Source organism: Pleuronectes platessa, chromosome 13 (assembly GCF_947347685.1).
Source record: "Pleuronectes platessa chromosome 13, fPlePla1.1, whole genome shotgun sequence".
In the NCBI taxonomy this organism is placed as follows: domain Eukaryota; kingdom Metazoa; phylum Chordata; class Actinopteri; order Pleuronectiformes; family Pleuronectidae; genus Pleuronectes; species Pleuronectes platessa.
The window spans coordinates 3129179-3149555 of NC_070638.1; the positions used below are offsets into that span (position 1 = coordinate 3129179).

The 20377-nt window shown below is 44.2% G+C and overlaps 1 protein-coding gene across 2 annotated transcripts in view; it reads left to right on the top strand.

Moving 5' to 3' along the window:
- Window positions 1-249: 249 nt before the first annotated feature.
- Window positions 250-20377, top strand: part of lig1 (ligase I, DNA, ATP-dependent) — a 43176-nt gene continuing 23048 nt past the window's right edge. The window contains exons 1-17 of one of the 2 annotated variants that reach the window (XM_053438563.1): window positions 250-427; window positions 896-964; window positions 1629-1809; window positions 3851-4049; window positions 6252-6389; window positions 7826-8191; window positions 8333-8441; window positions 10404-10490; window positions 13423-13479; window positions 14479-14537; window positions 15282-15395; window positions 15661-15827; window positions 16263-16339; window positions 16550-16641; window positions 17992-18091; window positions 18308-18393; window positions 19338-19453. In XM_053438563.1, the coding sequence (XP_053294538.1) occupies window positions 411-427; window positions 896-964; window positions 1629-1809; window positions 3851-4049; window positions 6252-6389; window positions 7826-8191; window positions 8333-8441; window positions 10404-10490; window positions 13423-13479; window positions 14479-14537; window positions 15282-15395; window positions 15661-15827; window positions 16263-16339; window positions 16550-16641; window positions 17992-18091; window positions 18308-18393; window positions 19338-19453 (2034 nt within the window). In that variant the 5' untranslated portion in view covers window positions 250-410. Of the gene's footprint in view, window positions 428-895; window positions 965-1628; window positions 1810-3850; window positions 4050-6072; window positions 6390-7825; window positions 8192-8332; window positions 8442-10403; window positions 10491-13422; window positions 13480-14478; window positions 14538-15281; window positions 15396-15660; window positions 15828-16262; window positions 16340-16549; window positions 16642-17991; window positions 18092-18307; window positions 18394-19337; window positions 19454-20377 lie in introns of those variants that run through there. The other variant, XM_053438562.1, reaches the window with a different exon arrangement.

The window sequence follows — 20377 nt, forward strand, 5'->3', positions numbered from 1 at the left end:
TATTTCAATTCATTTTTGCCATGTATACGTTTATATTTAAATGCTTTTACACAACCTATTCAGTTGTATAAATTAATAATGTTATCATTATATCATGATTGTTATGATTATTATTATATGACATCTGCTATTTCTACTTTTATATTTTGTCATCCTTATAGTAAGCATGAGCACGTGCGCATATTTGATAGTTGAATCTACAGGAAGACAAACGGCTCAGATTTGACCTCACAAGTGTCTCATCTTCTTTTTCTACGATCTTTGGCCGAGTTGTAATTTTGGCGCCGAATATTCCAACAGTGTATTGCCTGTGCAGCGCGGGACTTTGTGTGTGTCCGTGTGTGGGTCACTGTGTGTGTTTTATTATTTCACGTTAAACTCCTGGTTTGAAGCTGAAGTCCGAAGACACCATGCAGCGGAGCATCGCGTGAGTGAAGCTAACAGGCTAGCAGCTAGCGTTAGCTCGGTGACGTCTGACTGTGTGTTTGTGGTTTGTTGGGTTGTTAGCATGAAGTGAGACACAAGTTGTGTTCGAGGCCTTTTAAACCTCCTACACGTTGGTGTTAGCATGCGACGTGTAGCCTGACAGTGAGTTAGCTTTAGCATGAAAGAGTGTGTTGATGTTTTGTTAACTCTGGTGACATTTAGCTTCATCCTGTGTAAAGTGATGGGTTCGTTAGCAAAGCTTCATTTAGAGCTAACTTCTCATTGAACTGGTTCCAACTGGGTTGTGCTTCACTCACTGGTTCTGTTTAATAAGAGTGGAACTTGTTTGTGTGACTGTGGAGCAAAGTTAATGTCCATCAGACCCTGAACTGTCATTTAACTTCCGGTTCTCCTCTTCCTCCTCCTCCTCCTCCTCTTCCTCCTCCTCCTCCTCCTCTTCCTCCTCCAGATCCTTCTTCCAGCCCAAGAGCAAAGACAAGGATGTTAAGAAGAAACCCGCAGAGAAACCGGTGAAGAAGTGAGAATCATTTACTCTCATTGTTCTCGTCATCATTTAAACTTATTGTTCTGTAAACAAGTCTTATTAAATCATCATGATCTGTTGAGTCAGCTGTTCTTTAATCTGATAAACTTAAGGATTAGTTTTTTAACACTGTTAGTGGCTGTTGTCCCTACAAGTTTGAAAAACAAAAAGTTAGTCGAAACAAAATTCCACCTGTTACAGTCAGAATGAGATTATCACGGAGTATAAATTAATAAACTCTTAATAAACCATTTGCATTCGAACATAACAACAACTGAGCTTTGCAGATATGGTTGAGATCTTATTTATTCATATCCCCAACATCTAGAGAACCATATCAGCTAATGTCCGATGACCCTTTGTCCTGGAATCCTACTGATGCTTTGATTTTATCCTTTTATCTCTGCTGCTTTGTAAAAAAACATTGCGTCCAGTCGTTCTTATAAAAAGATGGAAGGAGAGACAGTCTCCTCATCTTCTCTCCAAGGTTTTATTTTGAAAGGATCACCCAGAGCTGGATTTTCAATTGTTTCATCATTTCCTTGTTGTCATTTCCCCAAATTTCTCATCCCACTGTAAAACCTTTTATATAAAATTAAAGTCTCATTGTATTATATGAACTGCAGGATGTCTGAACTCCCAGTGTGCTCCTCTCCAGGCCGGTGAAGACTCCCCTCAAGGTGCAGAACGGAGCTCCAGCGGACGACTCACCGGTCAAGAAGGTCGTGAAGCGCAGCCGTCAGATCCTGGACAGTGACGAAGACGAGGAGCCCGTCGTTCAAGAGCGAGTCGCCGACGAGGGACAAGGAGACAAAGAAACCTCCAGTAAAACAGAAAAGGTTAAAAAGCACCTGACACTTAATATTTCCAGTCAGCGGGAGTTTCTCAGATTTCAGCCGGTGCCAAAAAGAAACACGTTGTGAGAAAGAAACACAGCAGCCGTACTTTTATATAACAAAAGCCCTGATTCTATAATTGTGTAAGATGAATTTCCAGTGGGCGTCCTGTTTCCTCGCACTGTGTGAAAGGGACTGAAACAGTGTGATGTTCAACAAGTGTTCCACAGCCACTTTGTCACCTGCACAAGCAGAAGCTAATGAGACGGGTGGAGCTGCTGGAGCTGCTCGGTTCCTTTTGTCAAACTCACTTCGGGGGAAAACACCGTGACACAAAGGGAACCGGTGATTTGTCGGTGAATCACGACGCCCTGAATTCATTCGTCAATAAGCTGCATAATGAAAAGTCCTGATTATCAGCGTCGGCTGTCGCTCACTCACCTGCTGTTTGATAAACACTTCTCTTAACTGCGCCGTTAATTTTGTTTGTAGTACGTCGGCCGTGATTCATTACTCGATAATTGAGGGAAGAGATGGTGACGGATTCATTATGTTTGTCAGCAGGAGCCATCCGGCATCATTTTCACATGGTTGCGACGATCCAATTATTTATTTTTTTCATGAGCAGCCTAATATCACTTCACTTGTGCTGCTGCTCCCCCGAAAGAGCAGCTAATGGTTAAATGGGTAATTAGTCCTTTTGTTATTCAGAAAAAAGAAATCCAGACTTTTCTGTGTTTCAGTTATTTTTAAACTGAGGCAGAGCTGATCCCAGTCAAAGAGGATGTTCAGCATTAGCTTGATAAGTAACTTGATAATCCATTAGCAGCTATCACAGCTGTTGGTTAATTCTCTGCTGATTATTTATCTTTGGATCAAACATTTTGTCCATAAAATGACAAACGATCCCAGTCGGACACTTTGGGGGGGGGGGGGGGGGGGGGGTAATGTTCCTGCTGTATCTACCCATGGGCTCACTTGGATATTTTATAAGATTTTAATATCTGATCTCCAGTGTTTTGAAAGCAGCGAAAGTTTAGTAAAGAAATAAATCAAATCCTCATGTAAACATCATATTTTTCATTTTTTTGGCATCGAGAACGACTAATTCCTAATTTTTCATAACTATTGCCAATTGGTCTCTTTTGAATTGACAAATCATTGCGGCTGAAGTTAAATGTGCAGGTGGTGTTAAGATGATTGGTGGGATACATGCCCGGTGCCTGAGTGTAGATTATAATTTATTAGTTATTAAAATGATGAATAAACTATCAATAAAACCATTTCTAATCATATTTCTGTTAATTTTCCTCCCAAACACAAATATTAGGTCATTATCCCAACTTTTAACGAATCCAAATTCCAGTAATGTTCAAGTTAATGGAGCTTTGAACGAACTTCATCAAAACCTTGAGACCAGTTCATTCATCAACAGTGACGCTGGGCCGAAATAAAAAGTTATTAATAGTTCGTTGATGAGATTGTTGAAGTTTACAACGTTGTGTAATTGGATGTTTTCAGGAATGTAATGTCGTTGGCCTCGCCTCCCGTAATGTTCTCTGCACCCGGCCTCACTAAGCGACGCGCTTCATTGAGCAGCTTGTTTCCCCACTGATGGAGGTTGTGTGTCATTGTGTGGTGCAGTGTCGTGTCCCCCCCCCCCCCCCACACACACACACACACTTTGTAAACTGCTGAGACATTTTTCCTCTCAGGCTTTGTTGAGGTTTCTGTTTTTCCCTCCATTTGCTTCCCTGACGTCCCGTGAGAAAAGTCGTTGTTTGTCCATAAACCACACAATCCTCCTTTTGTTTGTTATTCCCAAACAAACTGAATGCTCTCATTTGCTTTGTGTGAAGACGCCACGTTAAGGATGTGTAACACTAAACAGCCACGTTGGTCCAAATCGTCCTGTTTCTCCCAAGAAATCACCTCCAATAAAACCTGATTGGTGATAACTCCAGCCACTAAAGTGTTTCTTCACGCTGCCTCTTTCTTTACAAGGATCATTAATACATCTGCTTTTCCCTTTTTTTTTTTTCAGAAGAACGATGTGTTCAAGGCAGTCCCCACCCCTCTGTCTCCACCTCCAGCCCCCCCCACCCCTCTGTCTCCACCTCCAGCCTCCACCACCACCCCTGCAACACCTGCCACCCCAGCCACCCCCGCCTCATCAGCGTCCCCGGGGACCCCCAGCACGCCGAACTCAACCTCCCCGTCTGAGATCGTTAAACGCAAGACAGGTCAGAAGCTGATAATATTCATTTCTCTCCGGAGCTGCAGCGTTTTGAACTTTGACACCGGCTGAGGATTGATGTGTTTCTCTCCTCCAGCAATTTTACTTGATTACATCTTAGCAGGAGACTAATGGCTGCAGATACTCATTATTCCTCAGAGGAGGAAATACAAGACATTTAGCACAAGCTGAGAGCAAGAGATGCAAAATAGACACTTTCCACTCTGGGGGAGGGGGGGGGGGGGGGGTCCTCAACCTTTTTAGATTGACAACCACTCGACTAGATGATGCTGCACTCCGTAATGGAACCAGCAGAGAAACTCATCTTATAGTTCTTCCTGATTATGTCTGTTAATTTGGCTCAGTTCTTAGTTTGCAGGATTCGCTAACTGTGTATTAAAGAAGCAGGACATGTATGTGATGTTTATTATTTTATATCTGTCGTCTGTACACGACGGCCTGAACATCTCACTTAAGTGAGAGGATGAATAGATGGATGAATGTGCCGTGCATTTTCATCCATCTATTGTCTCCAGCTGATCTGAGATCAGGTCAGGGAGGCTGCAGGCTCCGTGATCGCCCGGTCAATCTGAGGCAGCTCCTCCTTTCCTGCAACAGTCTGGTAGAACGCCCCCCCCCACATCACTGCTGCTGCTGCACCGATCTGCCCGTCCATCTCTCGCTCTATCGTCTTCTTACTCATGAACGACCCCAGAGACTCTTAAACTCCTCCACTCCCACTTTGTAGAGAACAATCCACTGATTTCTGACAGAGAAACACAGCATTGATTCACATTCTCAGTCCAGCTGCGTCTCACTCGGCTGCAAAGTGCCCTCGTGCTCCCGGGAGCTCACGATCAGATGAAGACAAACGATCGTCCACAAAACGCAGGGACGCATTTCTGATTCCATACATTGAATGTTAGATATATATGTGTCTAACTACATATAATCCATATGGAATAGAATGGCCACCTGACTAGAAGTTGAGCTTTTCACTTGCTGGATCTTTCACAACACAAATGCAGGGTTTAGAACAGGGGTGTCCAAACTACGGCCCACTGGCCATCTGCGGCCCACCATCCATTTTAAATTGGCCCGCCTCAAAAATATTTACATATATATTTTTTTAAACTAACAATTTAGTGGCACTTAAATGGCACTTTACTTTTATCACTTTGTAGTTTTGCTCTATTTTTGAAGAAATTGTACTTTCTTGATTCTTGTTGTTCTGGGTTTGTACCATCGGTTATTCTGCATTGATTTAAAATCGCTTTGGGATAATGCGTCAGCTAAATGAATTGTAATGTAATGGACTATGGCCCACTGTATTGTACTTCTCAGTTTAGACACTAGGTGGCGCCCAACTCACCCCTGACCGGCCAGCTGTCTCTCAGAACGCCGCCAAGCCCCCCCGCCCTGAGCGATGCAATTTAGGCACACTGTCAACGGTCTGCTCCAGGGCGGGGGGTGGCGGCGTTCTGAGAGACAGCTGGCAGGTCAGGGGTGAGTTGGGCGCCACCTAGTGTGTGAGTGGGGATGTGTGAGTGGCCCTCGGGATAAAAAGTTTGGACACCCCTGGTTTAGAGAATCGAAGCTCTTTCCAGCGGCTCAGTTTCCTTGTTCTGCAGAATTGTTTTCATTCGGGATTGCACCTCCTTTCTCACTTTGTTTCCTTCATCCTGCTTTTTGCAGTGAAGCAAGTGGCTCATTCTCTTTTCATCACCCCGTTCTCTTTGTGTTTGATGACGGCAGTGTGGTGCGTTATCACAATAGGATCCCTGGCACCATCACATTAAAGAAACACCCTAATTTGACCAGTAAATTGCATTCTTAATGTCCTGGGTTAATTCTTTCATTATGATATCTGAAGGAGAACATTCCCAGTACCTGTGCTGGAACCTTAACGAGGACAAACACACACGGTGGATGTGGAACCGACACCAAATTACACAGGAAACTTCACTGGAGATTGAAGCTGCTGTGCTGGGTCATGTCTTTTGAGGATGGAATTAGTCTTTTCATTAGTAAAGTGTGTATCTGTGATTCTCTTTCTTGCGCTGCCCTACATCTGCAGAGAGGGAGCGAGCTCGTCCTGTTTTCATCTCCACGTTCTCTCTGTTTGATCAGGATTTCAGTTGGGATGCCTCTCACTTCTCTCCCGTCCCTTTCTCTTTTAATTTAATGCCTGTTCTTCTGACGTGTGCAGCGAGAAAGATGTTCCCCAAGAGGAAGCTGGACGAGAGCCGGAGCGGCAGCGAGAGTCAGAAGGAGGAGGCGGAGCCAAAGGAGGAGCGGGGTCAGCAGAGTAAACGACCTCGCATGGAGCCCGCCGCCGACGGTGCAGGTACGGCTTCACCTCAGGAGACTGATCGCAGATTACAGCTCTCGGGGCGGGGGGGGAGGGGGGGGATGCAAAATGTACATAAATATTTTGATTTTGCACAAACACATTGGAAACGTGGTCAAAAGGGAACAGCTCATCAAGTATTTGTTCAAATCATGATGATTATACTGTGAATTTTTATTGCTAACTTATACTTTTGCATCCAAATTGCAATAAGAACAATGTAAAATAATATATGTTTACAAATGGACATATTTAGTGGGTTAAATGATGTTTTGTAGAAGAGTGGATGAGTCACTTTCCTTTTAGTTGTAGCTAACATTGTTTACAGCGCCTGTATTGTACAGACCCCCCCCCCCCCCCCCCTCAAAAGTGCAGAAGAGTAAAACCAGCACAATGGGGAAAAAAAGCAATTGTACAACTGCTTGTCAGACATTTGACATTTACTCTCACAGAGAAGTGCTCTTCTAAACTCTCATTAGACTTAATTTGAATGTATAACCCTGCGGTCACAATTTAATTAATCAAGATTCATAATTCTGCAGGCAATTCTTCTTTTTTTTTAATACATAAAACCTATTTTTCAGAAAGTATTATGGAACATATGAAGAGCCACTTGTTTTCCAATTAGTTGAATTGAAGGGCAACACAAACTCGTGGTGTTTCTTTTATTGACTTGACAGAAAAGCAGCTGCTGAGATATAATGATGAGTCGATGTATTGATTGGTCTGTGACACTTTTGAGGATTTGTTAAACCTTTACGCTGCTTATTAACTAAAAGGCCAAATATCCTTTTGTTCCAGCTTCTGAAACATGAGGATTTGCAGCTTTTGTCTTCGTTAAATTGTCGGTTAAACCGTTTCTTTGTTCTTGGGCATCTCTACTAAATGATTATTGTGTTAATAGAAAAGAAATAATGATAACAAGCTGCAACCCTGATGGTTGTTTGTTTGTGTTTGTTTTGATCTCCAGTCCGTATTTTAATTTTACGGACTGGAAAATTAAAATACGGACTGGAGATCCAGGCTTTATTTTTAAACAACACAGGCACGTACATAAACACAGCAGACAGGCAATCGGCCCTTTTCTCTTTTCTAAAATGGTTTGGCGAAACTGCTGGACTCACCTATCCAGGCTAAAAGTAATCGTAATGTGTGGATAAGAAAAATTAAAGTTTCATGTCTTATGATCGAAGCTGTGTCTCCTGGGACTCTGTGCTACAAGCTTGTCAATAGTAATTTCTCCTTCCTAACTCGGGTGAAAGGGAAACCTCTAAAAATATAACCTGGGGCATTTATTGAAGAAGACTCTTTCTGAAAACCATCTTCAAACATTGGCCAGCAAAAACAAAAAACTGGGTCACCCTCAGAAAAACCCTGCTGGCATTTATCTCTTCAATAACCCCCCCACTCCCTTTCTGGTTGGCCCTGTGCAGGGGACGCCGGTGACCCCATGGAGGAGGGCGCAAAGGAAGAGGACGCTGAGAAGCCAGTGACCGCAGCTAACAGCCGGGATGAAGAGGTGGAGAACAAGAAGAAGAAGAAAGAGGACGGAGAGAAGGCCAAAGAGGAGAGGCGGGCGGACGGAGAGAGCGGCGATGAGAAAGAAAAGAAAGCTGAGGGAGCGGGAAAGAAAAGTGAAGCAAAGGAGAAGAGTGATGATGGGAAAGGTCCTGCCACTGCCAAGAAGGAGGTGGTTGAAAAGGAGACGCGAGAGGGAGAGGAGAGCCCAAAAAGTCAAACAGCGAAAGAGCAGAGAGATAAGGAGCCGGCCAAGAAAGCCCCCATCAGCAGTTTCTTTGGTGAGGAAAGAATTTGCATAGCTCGGCACAAGAAAACATGTCTTCGCCTTTTATCAGTTGGGAGAGATGGCCAATTGTTGCTCCACCCTCACCTTTCTTTCTTCTTTTATTTATCTATTTACTCTTTTGTTTTTTAAATAGCTCCCAGGAAAGTTGCAGTGAAGACGGAGAAAGTGGAGAAGAGTGACGAAGAGAAAAAGACAAGCCCGGAGAGGAAGAGTTCAGCCGAGGAGAGTAAAGACACAAAAAGGTAAACGAGAGGACACAACAATGGAAGTTGTAAAACAGTTTGTTCTTTGTTCTGACTCGATCCTGAAGTCCGACCTTCACCTCACGTTCAGACTCACTGATTTATTGTGTGTGTTTCCTGGAAATCAACATTTAATCAAATCCACAACAGTTCTCTTCAGCTTCATCCATACTTGTATATTCTTATTTTAAAACCTAAACAATCCAAACGAGAGAGACCATCTGTGTACAGTGTAAACCGGAAGCTGATTTGTCTAATGTGCAGCCGTACAGCAAATACTACAGAGGAGGAACAGCAATGGTGAAAACTAAGATTTCTTTATTCTAGGGACCAAACATAGACTGATAACCTGCTGGTGAAACGTCTCCATTTTAGTTTCTCCCAGTATAGATCATTAAAACGTGGTAGTGTGGATGAGTCCCTTGCTGCCTCAGTTAAATGACGCAGCAGTGCTTCATTTTGCAGAATATTAATAAATGTTTTGATTTATTCTTCACAACTAGATGGAATAAAGTTCTTTCCTCTCCTTAGTGTGAGGGTCTTCAGTTTCAACCTGCTACTGTGTAAAGCAGCAGACCTGCACGTCCTGCGTTAGTTGTCCAGCATCAGTGTCATTCAGAACTGCTACAGGGTCGAGGATTTCAGTTTTATCTCCAGGAGAACACATGAGGTCCTGTCTCGGAGCAGATCTCAGCCCCTCGTGGTCCAGCCGCCCCTCGGAGAGACTCGACTACTGTGGAGAATGTCTCAGGATTGTTTGAGTTCAGAGGACGAACGTTTGGATCCAGACTCTGTTCTCATGTCGGTTCACTCGGTGGCTCACGGGTCTTTAGCAGGTTGGAGGTTCACGCTCCACAGCGTCCCCTCAGATCCACTGAATAATGGATTCATCCTCCTGGTGCACGTGAGCTGACCCTGACCTTTGACCCCTTTAGAAGACCCTGCACTGCTAGTCATGGAGTTAAATGATTAAGTAGGGCTCCTCCAAGGGGCTGTCTCCATATTATTATTTAATCACTTTTGATTATTTATCTCAGTATTTTTTAGCTAGAGAGTTTTTTCTTGTATTTTGAAGTGAGTCACGAATCATAGCTTCTAGCTGTTAGCTGATGAGGAGAGAACGACGACCACTTACTGGTTGTTCTCCTAATGATCCTCCCAGTGGCAGGAGCTGGGACTTTATGGTTCCAGTCAACATCAACAGTAAACAGTCCATAATTTAGTTGTTGGAGTCAGACCCACATGTAGATATTTTTCTTTTAACACATTTAAATCAGTGCCTGCTGATGTACATCTTCTTAAAGTGCATTTATTTATTATTATTAGTAGTAGCATCATGCTTTTGATGCACATTGTTCTTTTATTACATGTGAATAAAGCAGCAGCAGCAGCCGCAGTGTATTTCTGCTTTGTCATTTTGAGGTCATGTTAACCATTCCATACACAAACTATTTATAGCTCCAGAAGAGAGGGAATGCATTTTTCATCCCTCTAACTATTTATTATTTCATCACTGCCTCTTGTGTGGCAGTGTGGGAGTGATAGACCCGGAACGAGAAAGGAAAGTTCACTCCTCCTCAATTCAGACGATAACATTTAGGTGTGTTTTTGCTTGTGTGAGGAAAATAACCTCAGTTTGCATGTTGCCTCAACACAATGCTGCTATTATCTGTGAGTTTCATGCAAGAATAAATTATCATAACATTTCAAACGCTGGGATTTCACTTCTATTTAATATGTTGAACGTTTCCCTAAGTAGTGGAGCTTGTTTCTCACCAGTGAAACTTTTATCCTCCAAAAGTCTCGGTGCATTTCTACAGTGTCTCATTGTTATGATAATGGTGTGCACGACTTCCTGTCAACAAAGACGTTCCGACTCGGCCTCAGTGACTGGAGCAGCTGTCACCAGCGCTCAGTTTGACTCTAATTTGCTCCGTCTCCCTTTCGAACGTTTTTCCACAGTGAGTCAACTTCTGGACAAACAGAGTACGATCCGTCCAGGCCCGGATATCATCCCGTGGACCACGCCTGCTGGAAGCACGGCCAGAGGTAAGTCCGATTTACGCTGATTGAAATTCCTCGTTTGCAGATTCCCAGCGGTTGTGGAATTTTGGGAATATCATGGAATTGAATCTGTTTTTCATTCTGTGAGAATCTGTGAGGATGTCAGAAGCGAGTCACTTTATAGAAATCTTTAAAATCTATTTTTTATTTTCTCGAAATGTAAAATAGATGCAGGAGTGATTCTTGGATCTGACAAGTGTGTGTGACACAAAACAGTTCATAAAAAAGAGTTGAGAAGTCGATGCAACAGAAACAAATCCTTTATTTTAGAACCAACTTACGTCTTCCTCAGGATAACGTGAACATGAGGGTGGTGCAGTGGCGCAGTGGGTTACACGTGTAGAAGGTTCTGGGTTCAAACCATAGACTGTATATAAAGATAGATCACATGACTGCTTCTGATCACCTTCTTGGGACTGATGGGTTATAAACTCCGCCTCCTCCAGGTTGGTGGATGGGACTTGAACAAAGTAAAAACAAAAGCACACAGGAAATTTGCTTTGGTTTAATTATTTATCTGATGCTAATAAAACAGAGGGGAAACGTCTTGATTAACAACTGATACTGACTCCTGATTGGTCGAGTTTATGTCTTGGCACAATATCCATCCTTCGCTCTACTCTGATTCCAAATGATGCCAACAGTCCAAGATGGCTGCACCTGTGTACATGATATTCCAGCTTAATTTTTGTACAGACACGTCATCCATCTTTATTTACAGTCTATTATTCGAGCCTGTCAGCCGAATAGGACCTTGTCCTTTAGCTTCCTGCAGTCTAAGTTAATTGGAGACTCTAAATTGGCCACAGGTGTAAATGTTGGAGTGGATCTGTTGTTTCTCTTTCTGTATGTTTTGCTCTGTGACCTACAGGCAGCCGGTCCAGGTTGCACTGCCGCCTCTCGCCCAATGTCAGCAAGGCTATTAAACACATTGCTGCAGCTGTCAAAATGTCCTCTATGTTACAGACCATCACATTGAAAAAAAACTTGCACACAAACTCATCTCTTGAACTGGAAACATCGAGAACACAGAAAACGAAAGGGAGGCTATAACACAATATCTGATGTTCTCCAGAAGAGACCAGATTGTGTAAATGTTTTCTAGGGCCCTCTGTGCTGTGTGTAATATTCTCACACTACAGGTCAGTGCCCACTTGATCGAGCCATCACATTCAGGAGGTTAAAACAAGTTTTCATCCCAGACTAATAAAACGCCCAGGCAGACAAGCAGTGAACGCCAAGACTATCTGTTATGTCACTACCGTCTCAGGAAGCACAAATAAATTACTCTAAGTGGATTGCGAGTATTTAATAACCTTATTTATTGGCATGAATTTAAGTGTTTTTGTTCTTCCTGTAGAGGAGAATATGATCCTGAGGTAAATGCATCAATCACAGCCCGTCGGTCTCTTTGCCACAGACCGTTATTTCAACAAGATGTCGCCTGATTGATTATCATGGAATTTGACATTTCTGGTAATTACAAAGCTCGAGGGGGTATCAGTCGGGGACGGACTAAATCCTGTCTTTTCCTTTGTCAATATTCATTTTAATGTCCCACTTGTGACTGTCAAATAAAGATTAAAAGGCCCAAAGATGATCCGCCCACCGAAGAGTCAAGATGTGAGACGTCACAGTGACAGGCATCATTAAATTAGTGGCGTTTTTCTGTGTCTCTCCCACTTGTGTGTAAAACCAGTCTGAAGAAACTCTGAATAAACTCTGAACAAACTCGGAAGAAATAAACATTTCATGGCTGCCAAGAGGAGAAAAAACAAGTTGAATTTTACATCAAGGCCACAGTGCAAATCAAGCTGCTTGAGTTCAGACTGGAGTCAACTACTGTACTGTGTCATGGGCTTGGTTTGTTTGGACCTGCTTTGAATACCAGATGGAGATTTCTGCTTCGGCATCGCGTCACTCACAGAGAAGTCACCGACTTGACTTTCAAATGTTTTTGAGTTTTTCTATTATTAAATCAATTCTGGCTTCTAGACTTTGCAAACCGACCACATCTACAAAAACAAACGTTGAACGCCATTAGATGAATATTCCAGTGGAGATGCTCCAAACCAGTAACATCTATACTGAGGCTTCTGCAGGAAAAGGGGATGTCACATTGCCACAGATTACAGTGGACATTTAACAAGAAGAAGTCGTGTGCAGGCTCCGTGTCTGTGGAGATTTTACTGAGTGAGACTTTTAACATCAGATTTCACTGCAGACGCCCTCATGCTCCTGCTGCACCGGGAGTTGTGTGTTAAATAACCCAGATTGTGGCGTTTAATTTATCACAATCTCATTAAAGAGCTCCTCATCATGTGATAAGACTCCTTTACTCTGTGAGGTGAGGGCTGTGGAGGGTGAATATCAAACAAAGTTTACAAGTCGGGCCATGTTCTGACAGAAAAATCAGAAAAGGCGACTGGTCTGACTCGGCCACATAGAGAAATGTGGCCTGAGCCAATATGACCTTGAATACTGTAAAGCAGAAACCTGGAGACATCCCACAAGTGTGACTATTGCACAGATACAAGATAACTTATGTCGACCTTATGTTATCGAGATATACTTTTATTATGGACCAGGGGCCTGAGAATAGGGGTCAAGAGGTTAAGTATTCAGAATATTTAAAAGCATTTAAATCTTTACCTGAACGTGGCTCAACATAAAATTTTACATTTCTGGCTTTTTGTTCTAAAGATATGACACATCAGAAGTCTCACCTCAGCCGCTCTGACCTTTGACCTCCCTGCGGTTGCTCTTGCTCTTTTTTAAAACCCAGAATCAAAGCTCAAACCACCGTTGCACTAATTGTCGGTGGCTCTGAACAGCTGAGTCAGCTAAACGTTGTGAATTTGAAAATGTTGTCTGTGTGGATGCTTCAGCTGCTAACTACCTGCTCATCTCTCTCCAGAGTCCCCTACTTGGCTGTGGCTCGCACCTTTGAGAAGATTGAAGAGGACTCTGGCAGGTAAGCGCTCCATATGGAGGAAGAGAGAGGGGGGGGGGGGGGTTCTATCCCCACATTGAGGTGAATGCCATTTGGGAGAAAGTGATCGCTGAATATTCAAAGCGTCTACATTAACCAAAAGCAGTTTTTACAGAAATTACCACTCAGGCTTTCTACTGGGACTTTACTGGAGTGTGATTAGAGACATGTCTCTCAGCCAGGAAGAGTGAGGGAGCTGGATTCATTTCCGAGGACAGCCGGGGGGGGGGGGAGAGGATATGAAAATTAACAAGGGATGTTTCTAGGGATGTTTAAAAAACACATTTTCTCATTTAATTTAGATTGTTTTCTTTTAAATTCACTTATTTTACAACTTGGGCTAAAACAAAATGAAGGAACCAATATGTAAACAACAATTTGATAAAGGAAATATTGTCAGACCCTTTTAGACCTGGTTATAAAAATCCATCTTAAGTTATCTGGTCATGAGTGGACAGATCTGAGTCCAGGTAGACGCGTCCTGAGCTTCATGGATCGTCTTCTGAACTGACGTCTCTGACTCAGACTCTTCCCTGAGCACGGAAGTGAGATCCAATCACAAGCGGTCGCAGGAGACGCATTCAGGACGCGTTTTAATACCTTGTATAAAAGTGTGAATTTAGTGCTCTCAGGTTGATATTATTAACATGTCTGAACAGAGCCCACGCCTCAGGAACTGAGATCATTTCAGATAAAGGATGATTTGAAACCAAAGCCTCCTACGAACAAATTGAAAACACATTTCTTTTATTTAATCTTTTTCCGGATATTAAATGACAAACCTCTCCCGTTAATGACTGACTGTATTCCTTCCCACCTTCTGCAGGTGATGTATTGAGCTCATCCGCCGCCCGAAACCTCCATTTCTGATTAAAACCTCCAGACAAATCTCATTGCCCGCCTCCCAGTATTTACAGAAAGGCTTTAAAATTCATTTAACCCGTCTTCCTCTTCTCACCGAGTCCCTGTGTCTCCTCCCAGGCTGAGAAACATCGAGACTCTGTCCAACCTGCTCCGCTCGGTGCTGCTGCTCTCTCCAGGTAAATGGTGTTTTATCTCTCCCATAATGCATTCTGATGTAGCTACACGGGCAGCTGGCTGCCAGCCACTCTATCAAGGAGACGATGATGAAGCCAGGTCGCACATAAAAGTGGGAGGATGAGTCACTTCATTGATGTGTGTTTGTTTGTTGCTGTGTGTGAGTGTGTGTGCCAGTATGTACCTGTGAGATTCCAATAGTGTGTTTTTGATGGTGTGCGCCTGAGCTTCAGTCTGGGGCTATTTGTGAATGCATGGGGCCATGTTTGTGTCTCACTTTGTGTGTGCTTCACTGGTGTGTTCTTTTCGCTGTGTGTGTGTGTTTCATGGTGTGTGTTTCATGGTGTGTGTGTGTGTATTTATGTTTGATGGTGTGTTTCTTTATGTGTTGGGTGTCCTTAGAGTGTATTTATTTCCCTGTGTGTATGTGTGTGTGAGTGTGTTTCTGTGTCTGTGTGTCCATGTTTGTGTTTATGAGTTTGTCTGAGTGTCTGTGGGTGTGTGAGCGAGCAGGCAGGTGGTTTGGTGGAGTCTTAATGGTGTGTGTCTGTACGTTCATGTTTGTGTGTCACAACTGAGCCTGTGTTTCTCCATGAATCCTTTAGTATGTTTTTGTGTCGCTAGTGTGTTGTGTCCGTGGTTCTGTCCGTTTTTATGTGTGTGTCTGTGTCTTCTCTTTGTAGGTTTGTATTTTTGTGTCGATTTTTTTGTGTGTGTTTACCTTCTTATTTATGTTGTGTCCCCAGACGACCTGCTGTGCTGTGTGTACCTGTGTTTGAACCAGCTGGGTCCTGCCTACCTGGGGATGGAGCTCGGCATCGGGGAGACAATCCTGATGAAAGCTGTTGCTCAAGCAACTGGTAAAAGGACACACATGCACACACACACACACACACACACACACACACACACACACACACAGCCACAAAGCAGGCACACAAAGGCACGCACACAAAGGCAAGCACACACAACCATAAAACAGGCACACAATCATAAGCATGCTGTTGCACCCAAACAGTTTCTTGTGCTTTCCCAGCCTAAACACCGAGCCCCCCCCCCCCCCCCCCCCCCCCCCGCTGCTCATCAGGCAGCGGCTGCTATTCACCGCCTCCCTCTTTTTTCCAGGTCGACAATTGGACAAAATTAAAGCCGAGGCGCAGGAGAAGGGAGACCTGGGCCTCGTGGCCGAGAGCTCCCGCAGCAACCAGCGCATGATGTTCCAGCCGGCCAGTCTGACAGCAGGGGGCGTGTTCAGGAAATTGAAGGAGATTGCCGTCATGAGCGGGAACTCGGTGAGCCACGGAAAACAACAACATTTTCATTAGAGGCAAAGCAGGCTTGAGAAAAAATATTGTTTTCACTCTATTCTTGTTTGCCTCTCGGTATCAAGGTGAGGGAGGGAGGGAGGGGGGAAGAAAGAAGATGTTAATGTGATTGTGTATCGATTGAGGAATTATTAGTTTATTTGTCGACATCAGAGGAACGAGGTAATTCCTCTTCCTCTCGAATAAGTCGTCACCTGACTAGAAACTTTGCTGCAATTAGTCCCCCCCCCCCCCCCCCCCCGCTGCTACTGGGTGTGTGTTGTTTTTGTGTGTTTTAGTTCTGTGGGTGGAACATGGGGTTGGTTTGTACTCGCTGGTGACCTCAGTCTTTTTTTTTTTTTTTGCATTCCGTCTCTTTTCGCTCTTCTTCTGTGAATCTCAATTTCCGACTGCCTGCCTCAGGCCATGAATAAGAAAATCGACATCATCAAAGGCCTCTTTGTGGCATGCCGCTTCGCCGAGGCCCGCTACATAGTCAGGTAAAATAACACTCACACAACACACACACACACACAGACACACACACACACATATATATATACAGACAGGCTCGACTCTGTGTGTGTGATCAAAGGCACGTATACACATCTGCAAGTAAAGAGGCACATACATGTTCATGTTTGCATGTGTTGATTGGTCAAGCAGGTTTCCACACTGACCGCTGCTGGTGTTGTGGTTTTGAATGACAGGTCCCTGGCTGGGAAGCTGAGGATAGGCCTGGCTGAGCAGAGCGTCCTATCAGCACTCACTCTGGCTGTGTGCTTGACCCCACCTGGACAAGGTAGACTGGAATTTATTAAAGGATGTGTTGAAAAGCTTTTCATCTTAAAACAGTCAGTGAGCCGGTGCCTGCTTGCTGTTATCGCCCCTCCTGTTCACACCGGCCATGAAAAGGCTCCTTCCTGAAGCAAGTGACAAAGTCCCCGGCTCTTGTTCCACGAAACGCTGTTTTCAGGAGCTTATCTGAATTTAATTTGAGGCTTCCACTGTCTGAGTTGAACAGTTGTGAAAGTTACAGTGCTGTTTATTACTTGAGGCACAGCTCAGGCAGGAGAACACAAAGGCAAAATGCTCTTTTTGAAAAAAAAATGTCTTTGGAAGGCGTCCACATGACTTTTCTACCTTCGCCTGCAGAAGCCTCAAATTGGCTTTGTGAATATCTTCTCTCCCAGTAGAGAAGCTGACCTTTAATCAGTTTTCCTTGTTAAGACTGTGCAGACCTTCATGTGTTTAAGGTTGTTCTGTACATGTGGTACGTCTCATTAAAGGAGAGCAAGGTGGGGTGTTAAGTCAAGAGATGGTACGTTTTATATTTATAGAAAGATGTGTTAAAGCAGTGTTAAATATTCTTTGGCTTTCATTACAACAGCAAACGATGACATTTCATATAGTGGGTCCATCAGAACCCAGTTATCCCTCCCATGAGATTGTTGACTGCAAAAGACAAACACAAACTGGTTTCCTCTGTTTTGTGATGGACACGTCTTCTCACCTCCGTGCTGCTGAATTCATCACTTGCAGGCCGGAGAGTTTAGAGCTTATCTCTCAGCACCTGCTCTCAGCACGGAGCCGGCCTCCTCTCACCAGCACCACCGACACCAGAGGAAATAGATTCATCCCTGACTTATTAGTATTCTCCCCTTATTCCCGAGTAGAGGTATGCTTTAATAAATGTCAATTAGACCACAGGCTCGGTGGGGAAATCTGCATTGATCTGTGTGGTCTGCTCTGGAAATGTTTTTTCTTAGCTTTTTTTTAAAATTTATTTAATTTGCCATTATTTTTTATCAGGCAGGTCAATTTGGAGTAGATTTCTAGTGGATCATTCCAATTAATGATTTAGTGGTCAGTTGTATTTGAATACATGATTATTCATGTGAAGCTGCCTTCAAGGTCTTATCTGAAACAGTTCAACCACAGTAGATCTGAAGTTTAAAATGTTTATTTATAGAAAACACTGAGCTGCAGGTAGACACGAGTAATCGCTCCGCTCCGAGTCTCGTATTTCCCCGACCTTTTTGAAGTGCCTCTGAAGTTTTATTCAACAACTACTCGGTCGTACAGATGTTCTGAAAGTAACACGGATCTGTTTGAAATGCTTTTTTTTTTTCTTTCTCTCCTCCTCTCGCAGATTTCCCTCCCGCTGTGATCGATGCCGGGAAGGGGATGAGCGCTGAGAGCAAGAAGGCCTGGATCGAAGAGAAGAGTCTCATCCTCAAACAGACTTATTGGTAACTGAAGCCTAAACAAACCCTCTGGTTTGACTTTGCAGTGTCTCCTCGGAGCCACGACGAGGCCTTATCCCCTTTAAGCCCCGTCCCTCATTCCCCCGCACTCATTCTGCTCACTTTCACTTTGGAAGATATTGATTTTTTTATTTTCCTCCATCTCTCTCTTGTTTTTCTTCTCAAACACCCGTCTTTTGTCTCTGACTCACCGCTGTTCAGCGAGATGCCCAATTACGACATCCTCCTCCCCGTGCTCCTGAAGGAGGGCATAGACCAGCTGCCCAATCACTGCAAGCTCACTCCAGGTAAGCGCCCAATCGAGAGGCAGAAAGGTTATTTAATCCAAAAATGGTGACTGCAGTGTGTTTATCGATCCGCTCAGTGGAGGTGAGTCAGTTATTTTATTTGAGTCATTTATCACTGAAAGATAAAAGATACTACTCTGGGGATTAGCTCCCAATTACACTGTTGTCAAGCTATTTGTGAGAAGGAGGCCTGGCACCGAGGTAGGGAATTATTACCGGCCGCCATCCGAGCGGCACTAAATTGGGGAAACTAAATTGGACGCCGCTGGTCAGTTAAACAGATCTCGCTGCTCTTTTGGCAGGTAAACAGTTGTCGTTCAGGGAGCTGTGTTGCTTCTATAGTGCGTTTGTAGTTAAAGGAGCTGTTGAATTGGCACCGGTCGGTTTGGACAAAACATGACTGTCCTGTCAATTCTGGCTCGGTGCTCTGTGAGCTGCTATTTAACCATTTGTTTTTTTAAGGGGGGGAGGGGGGGGGGCATTTTTCATTATTTTGCTCCCCTGCTGCCGTTGTAGCTGAACATGGCGGCGCGGCCCAGGGGGATGTGACTCAGATTACTTTCATTTCGGGTCCAAATGAGAATGCAAACAAACTTAATTTCATCTGTGATTTAGTCGCAGGGAAAAAAGTTGTGGGTGTGATGTTGATGTGTCATGTGGGAATGTGTCACTGGAGCTAATTTCACAGCTCCTGGGTTTCTTCCGAAATATCTGCCTCACTCGCGTAAACCTGCAGGCCTGTTGAGCCCCCCCCCTCCTCCTCTTCCTCCTCTTCAAAAAGTAGAAAATGAAGAAAACTTCTCCTTGGTCGCTCTCAATTTGTTTTATCAACTGTTTTATAATTCATGGAAAATGCATAAGCGCATCTTTTTCATACTGATTGGTTGGAGTCCTGCTGTTTTTAAGCTGTTTACTTCACATGGTCTCTTCACCTCTTCTCTCAGGTGTGCCGCTGAGGCCCATGCTGGCTCACCCCACAAAGGGCGTTGGCGAGGTGCTGAAGAGGTTTGACGAGGCGGCGTTCACCTGCGAGTACAAGTACGACGGCGAGCGTGCACAGGTGTGTGTGTGTGTTTGTGGGTTTGTGTGTGTCTGTCTATGTGCATGTAGGTGGCAATGTGACAGAGTGCAACTGTTTTCCCCGCGCTTGGCAGCGAACATATGCCAGCTGAATTTTTTATGCGTATACCTCACGGCTGTGTTCTTGGAGTGTGAGATATTGCTGTTCTGTGACTTTCGCTGTGTGTTCACTTGATTGTGTGCATGCATGCATGGTGTTTCTGCAGTGTGTGAGTGTGAGTGTGTGTGTGTGTGTGTGCACCTATTCTTTTAAGATAAACAGTAGTGCTGCTTTGCCCTGGGCCTGTAGGCAGAGCAGGCTACCTCCACCATTGTGAGATGAGGAGGAGGAGGAGAAGGAGGAGGGGGGGGGGAGGGGTTGGAGATGTAGAGCAGTGAGGTAAGAGGCTGGAGACGGAGGAGGCGAGACACATTAAGAGACCGAGCGAGATGAAGACACAACGGTGAAACAGTAGAGGGGGGGGGGGGAGGAGGAGGAGATTTTGAGAGAGAAACATGTGAAGAGACAGTCATGTAAACTCCCTCCAGCTGTATTGTTAATTTTGGACAGTCATGCCAATAAAGTGTCTTTGAACTGAGCTGAATTGAGAAAAAGAGAGATGAGCAGGGAGAGAGATAAAGAGAGAGACGATGGATAGAGAGAGACGATGGAGAGAGAGTAAACGTTATGACGTCCTCCTCTTCTCTCTCTCTCTCTCTCTCTCTCTCTCTCTCTCTCTCTCAATTTTCTCTTCCCTCTCTCTCTTTCTTTCTCGCTCTCTCTCTGTCTCTCTCTGGTCTCACTGCAGTGGACTTTACCTCCAACAGCCAGCAGAGGGACTCACGGTACACCACTCACTATAAGACCCAGTGTGTGTGTGTGTGTGTGTGTGTGTGTGTACGCAGTGTTTGTCACTGTGTGTAT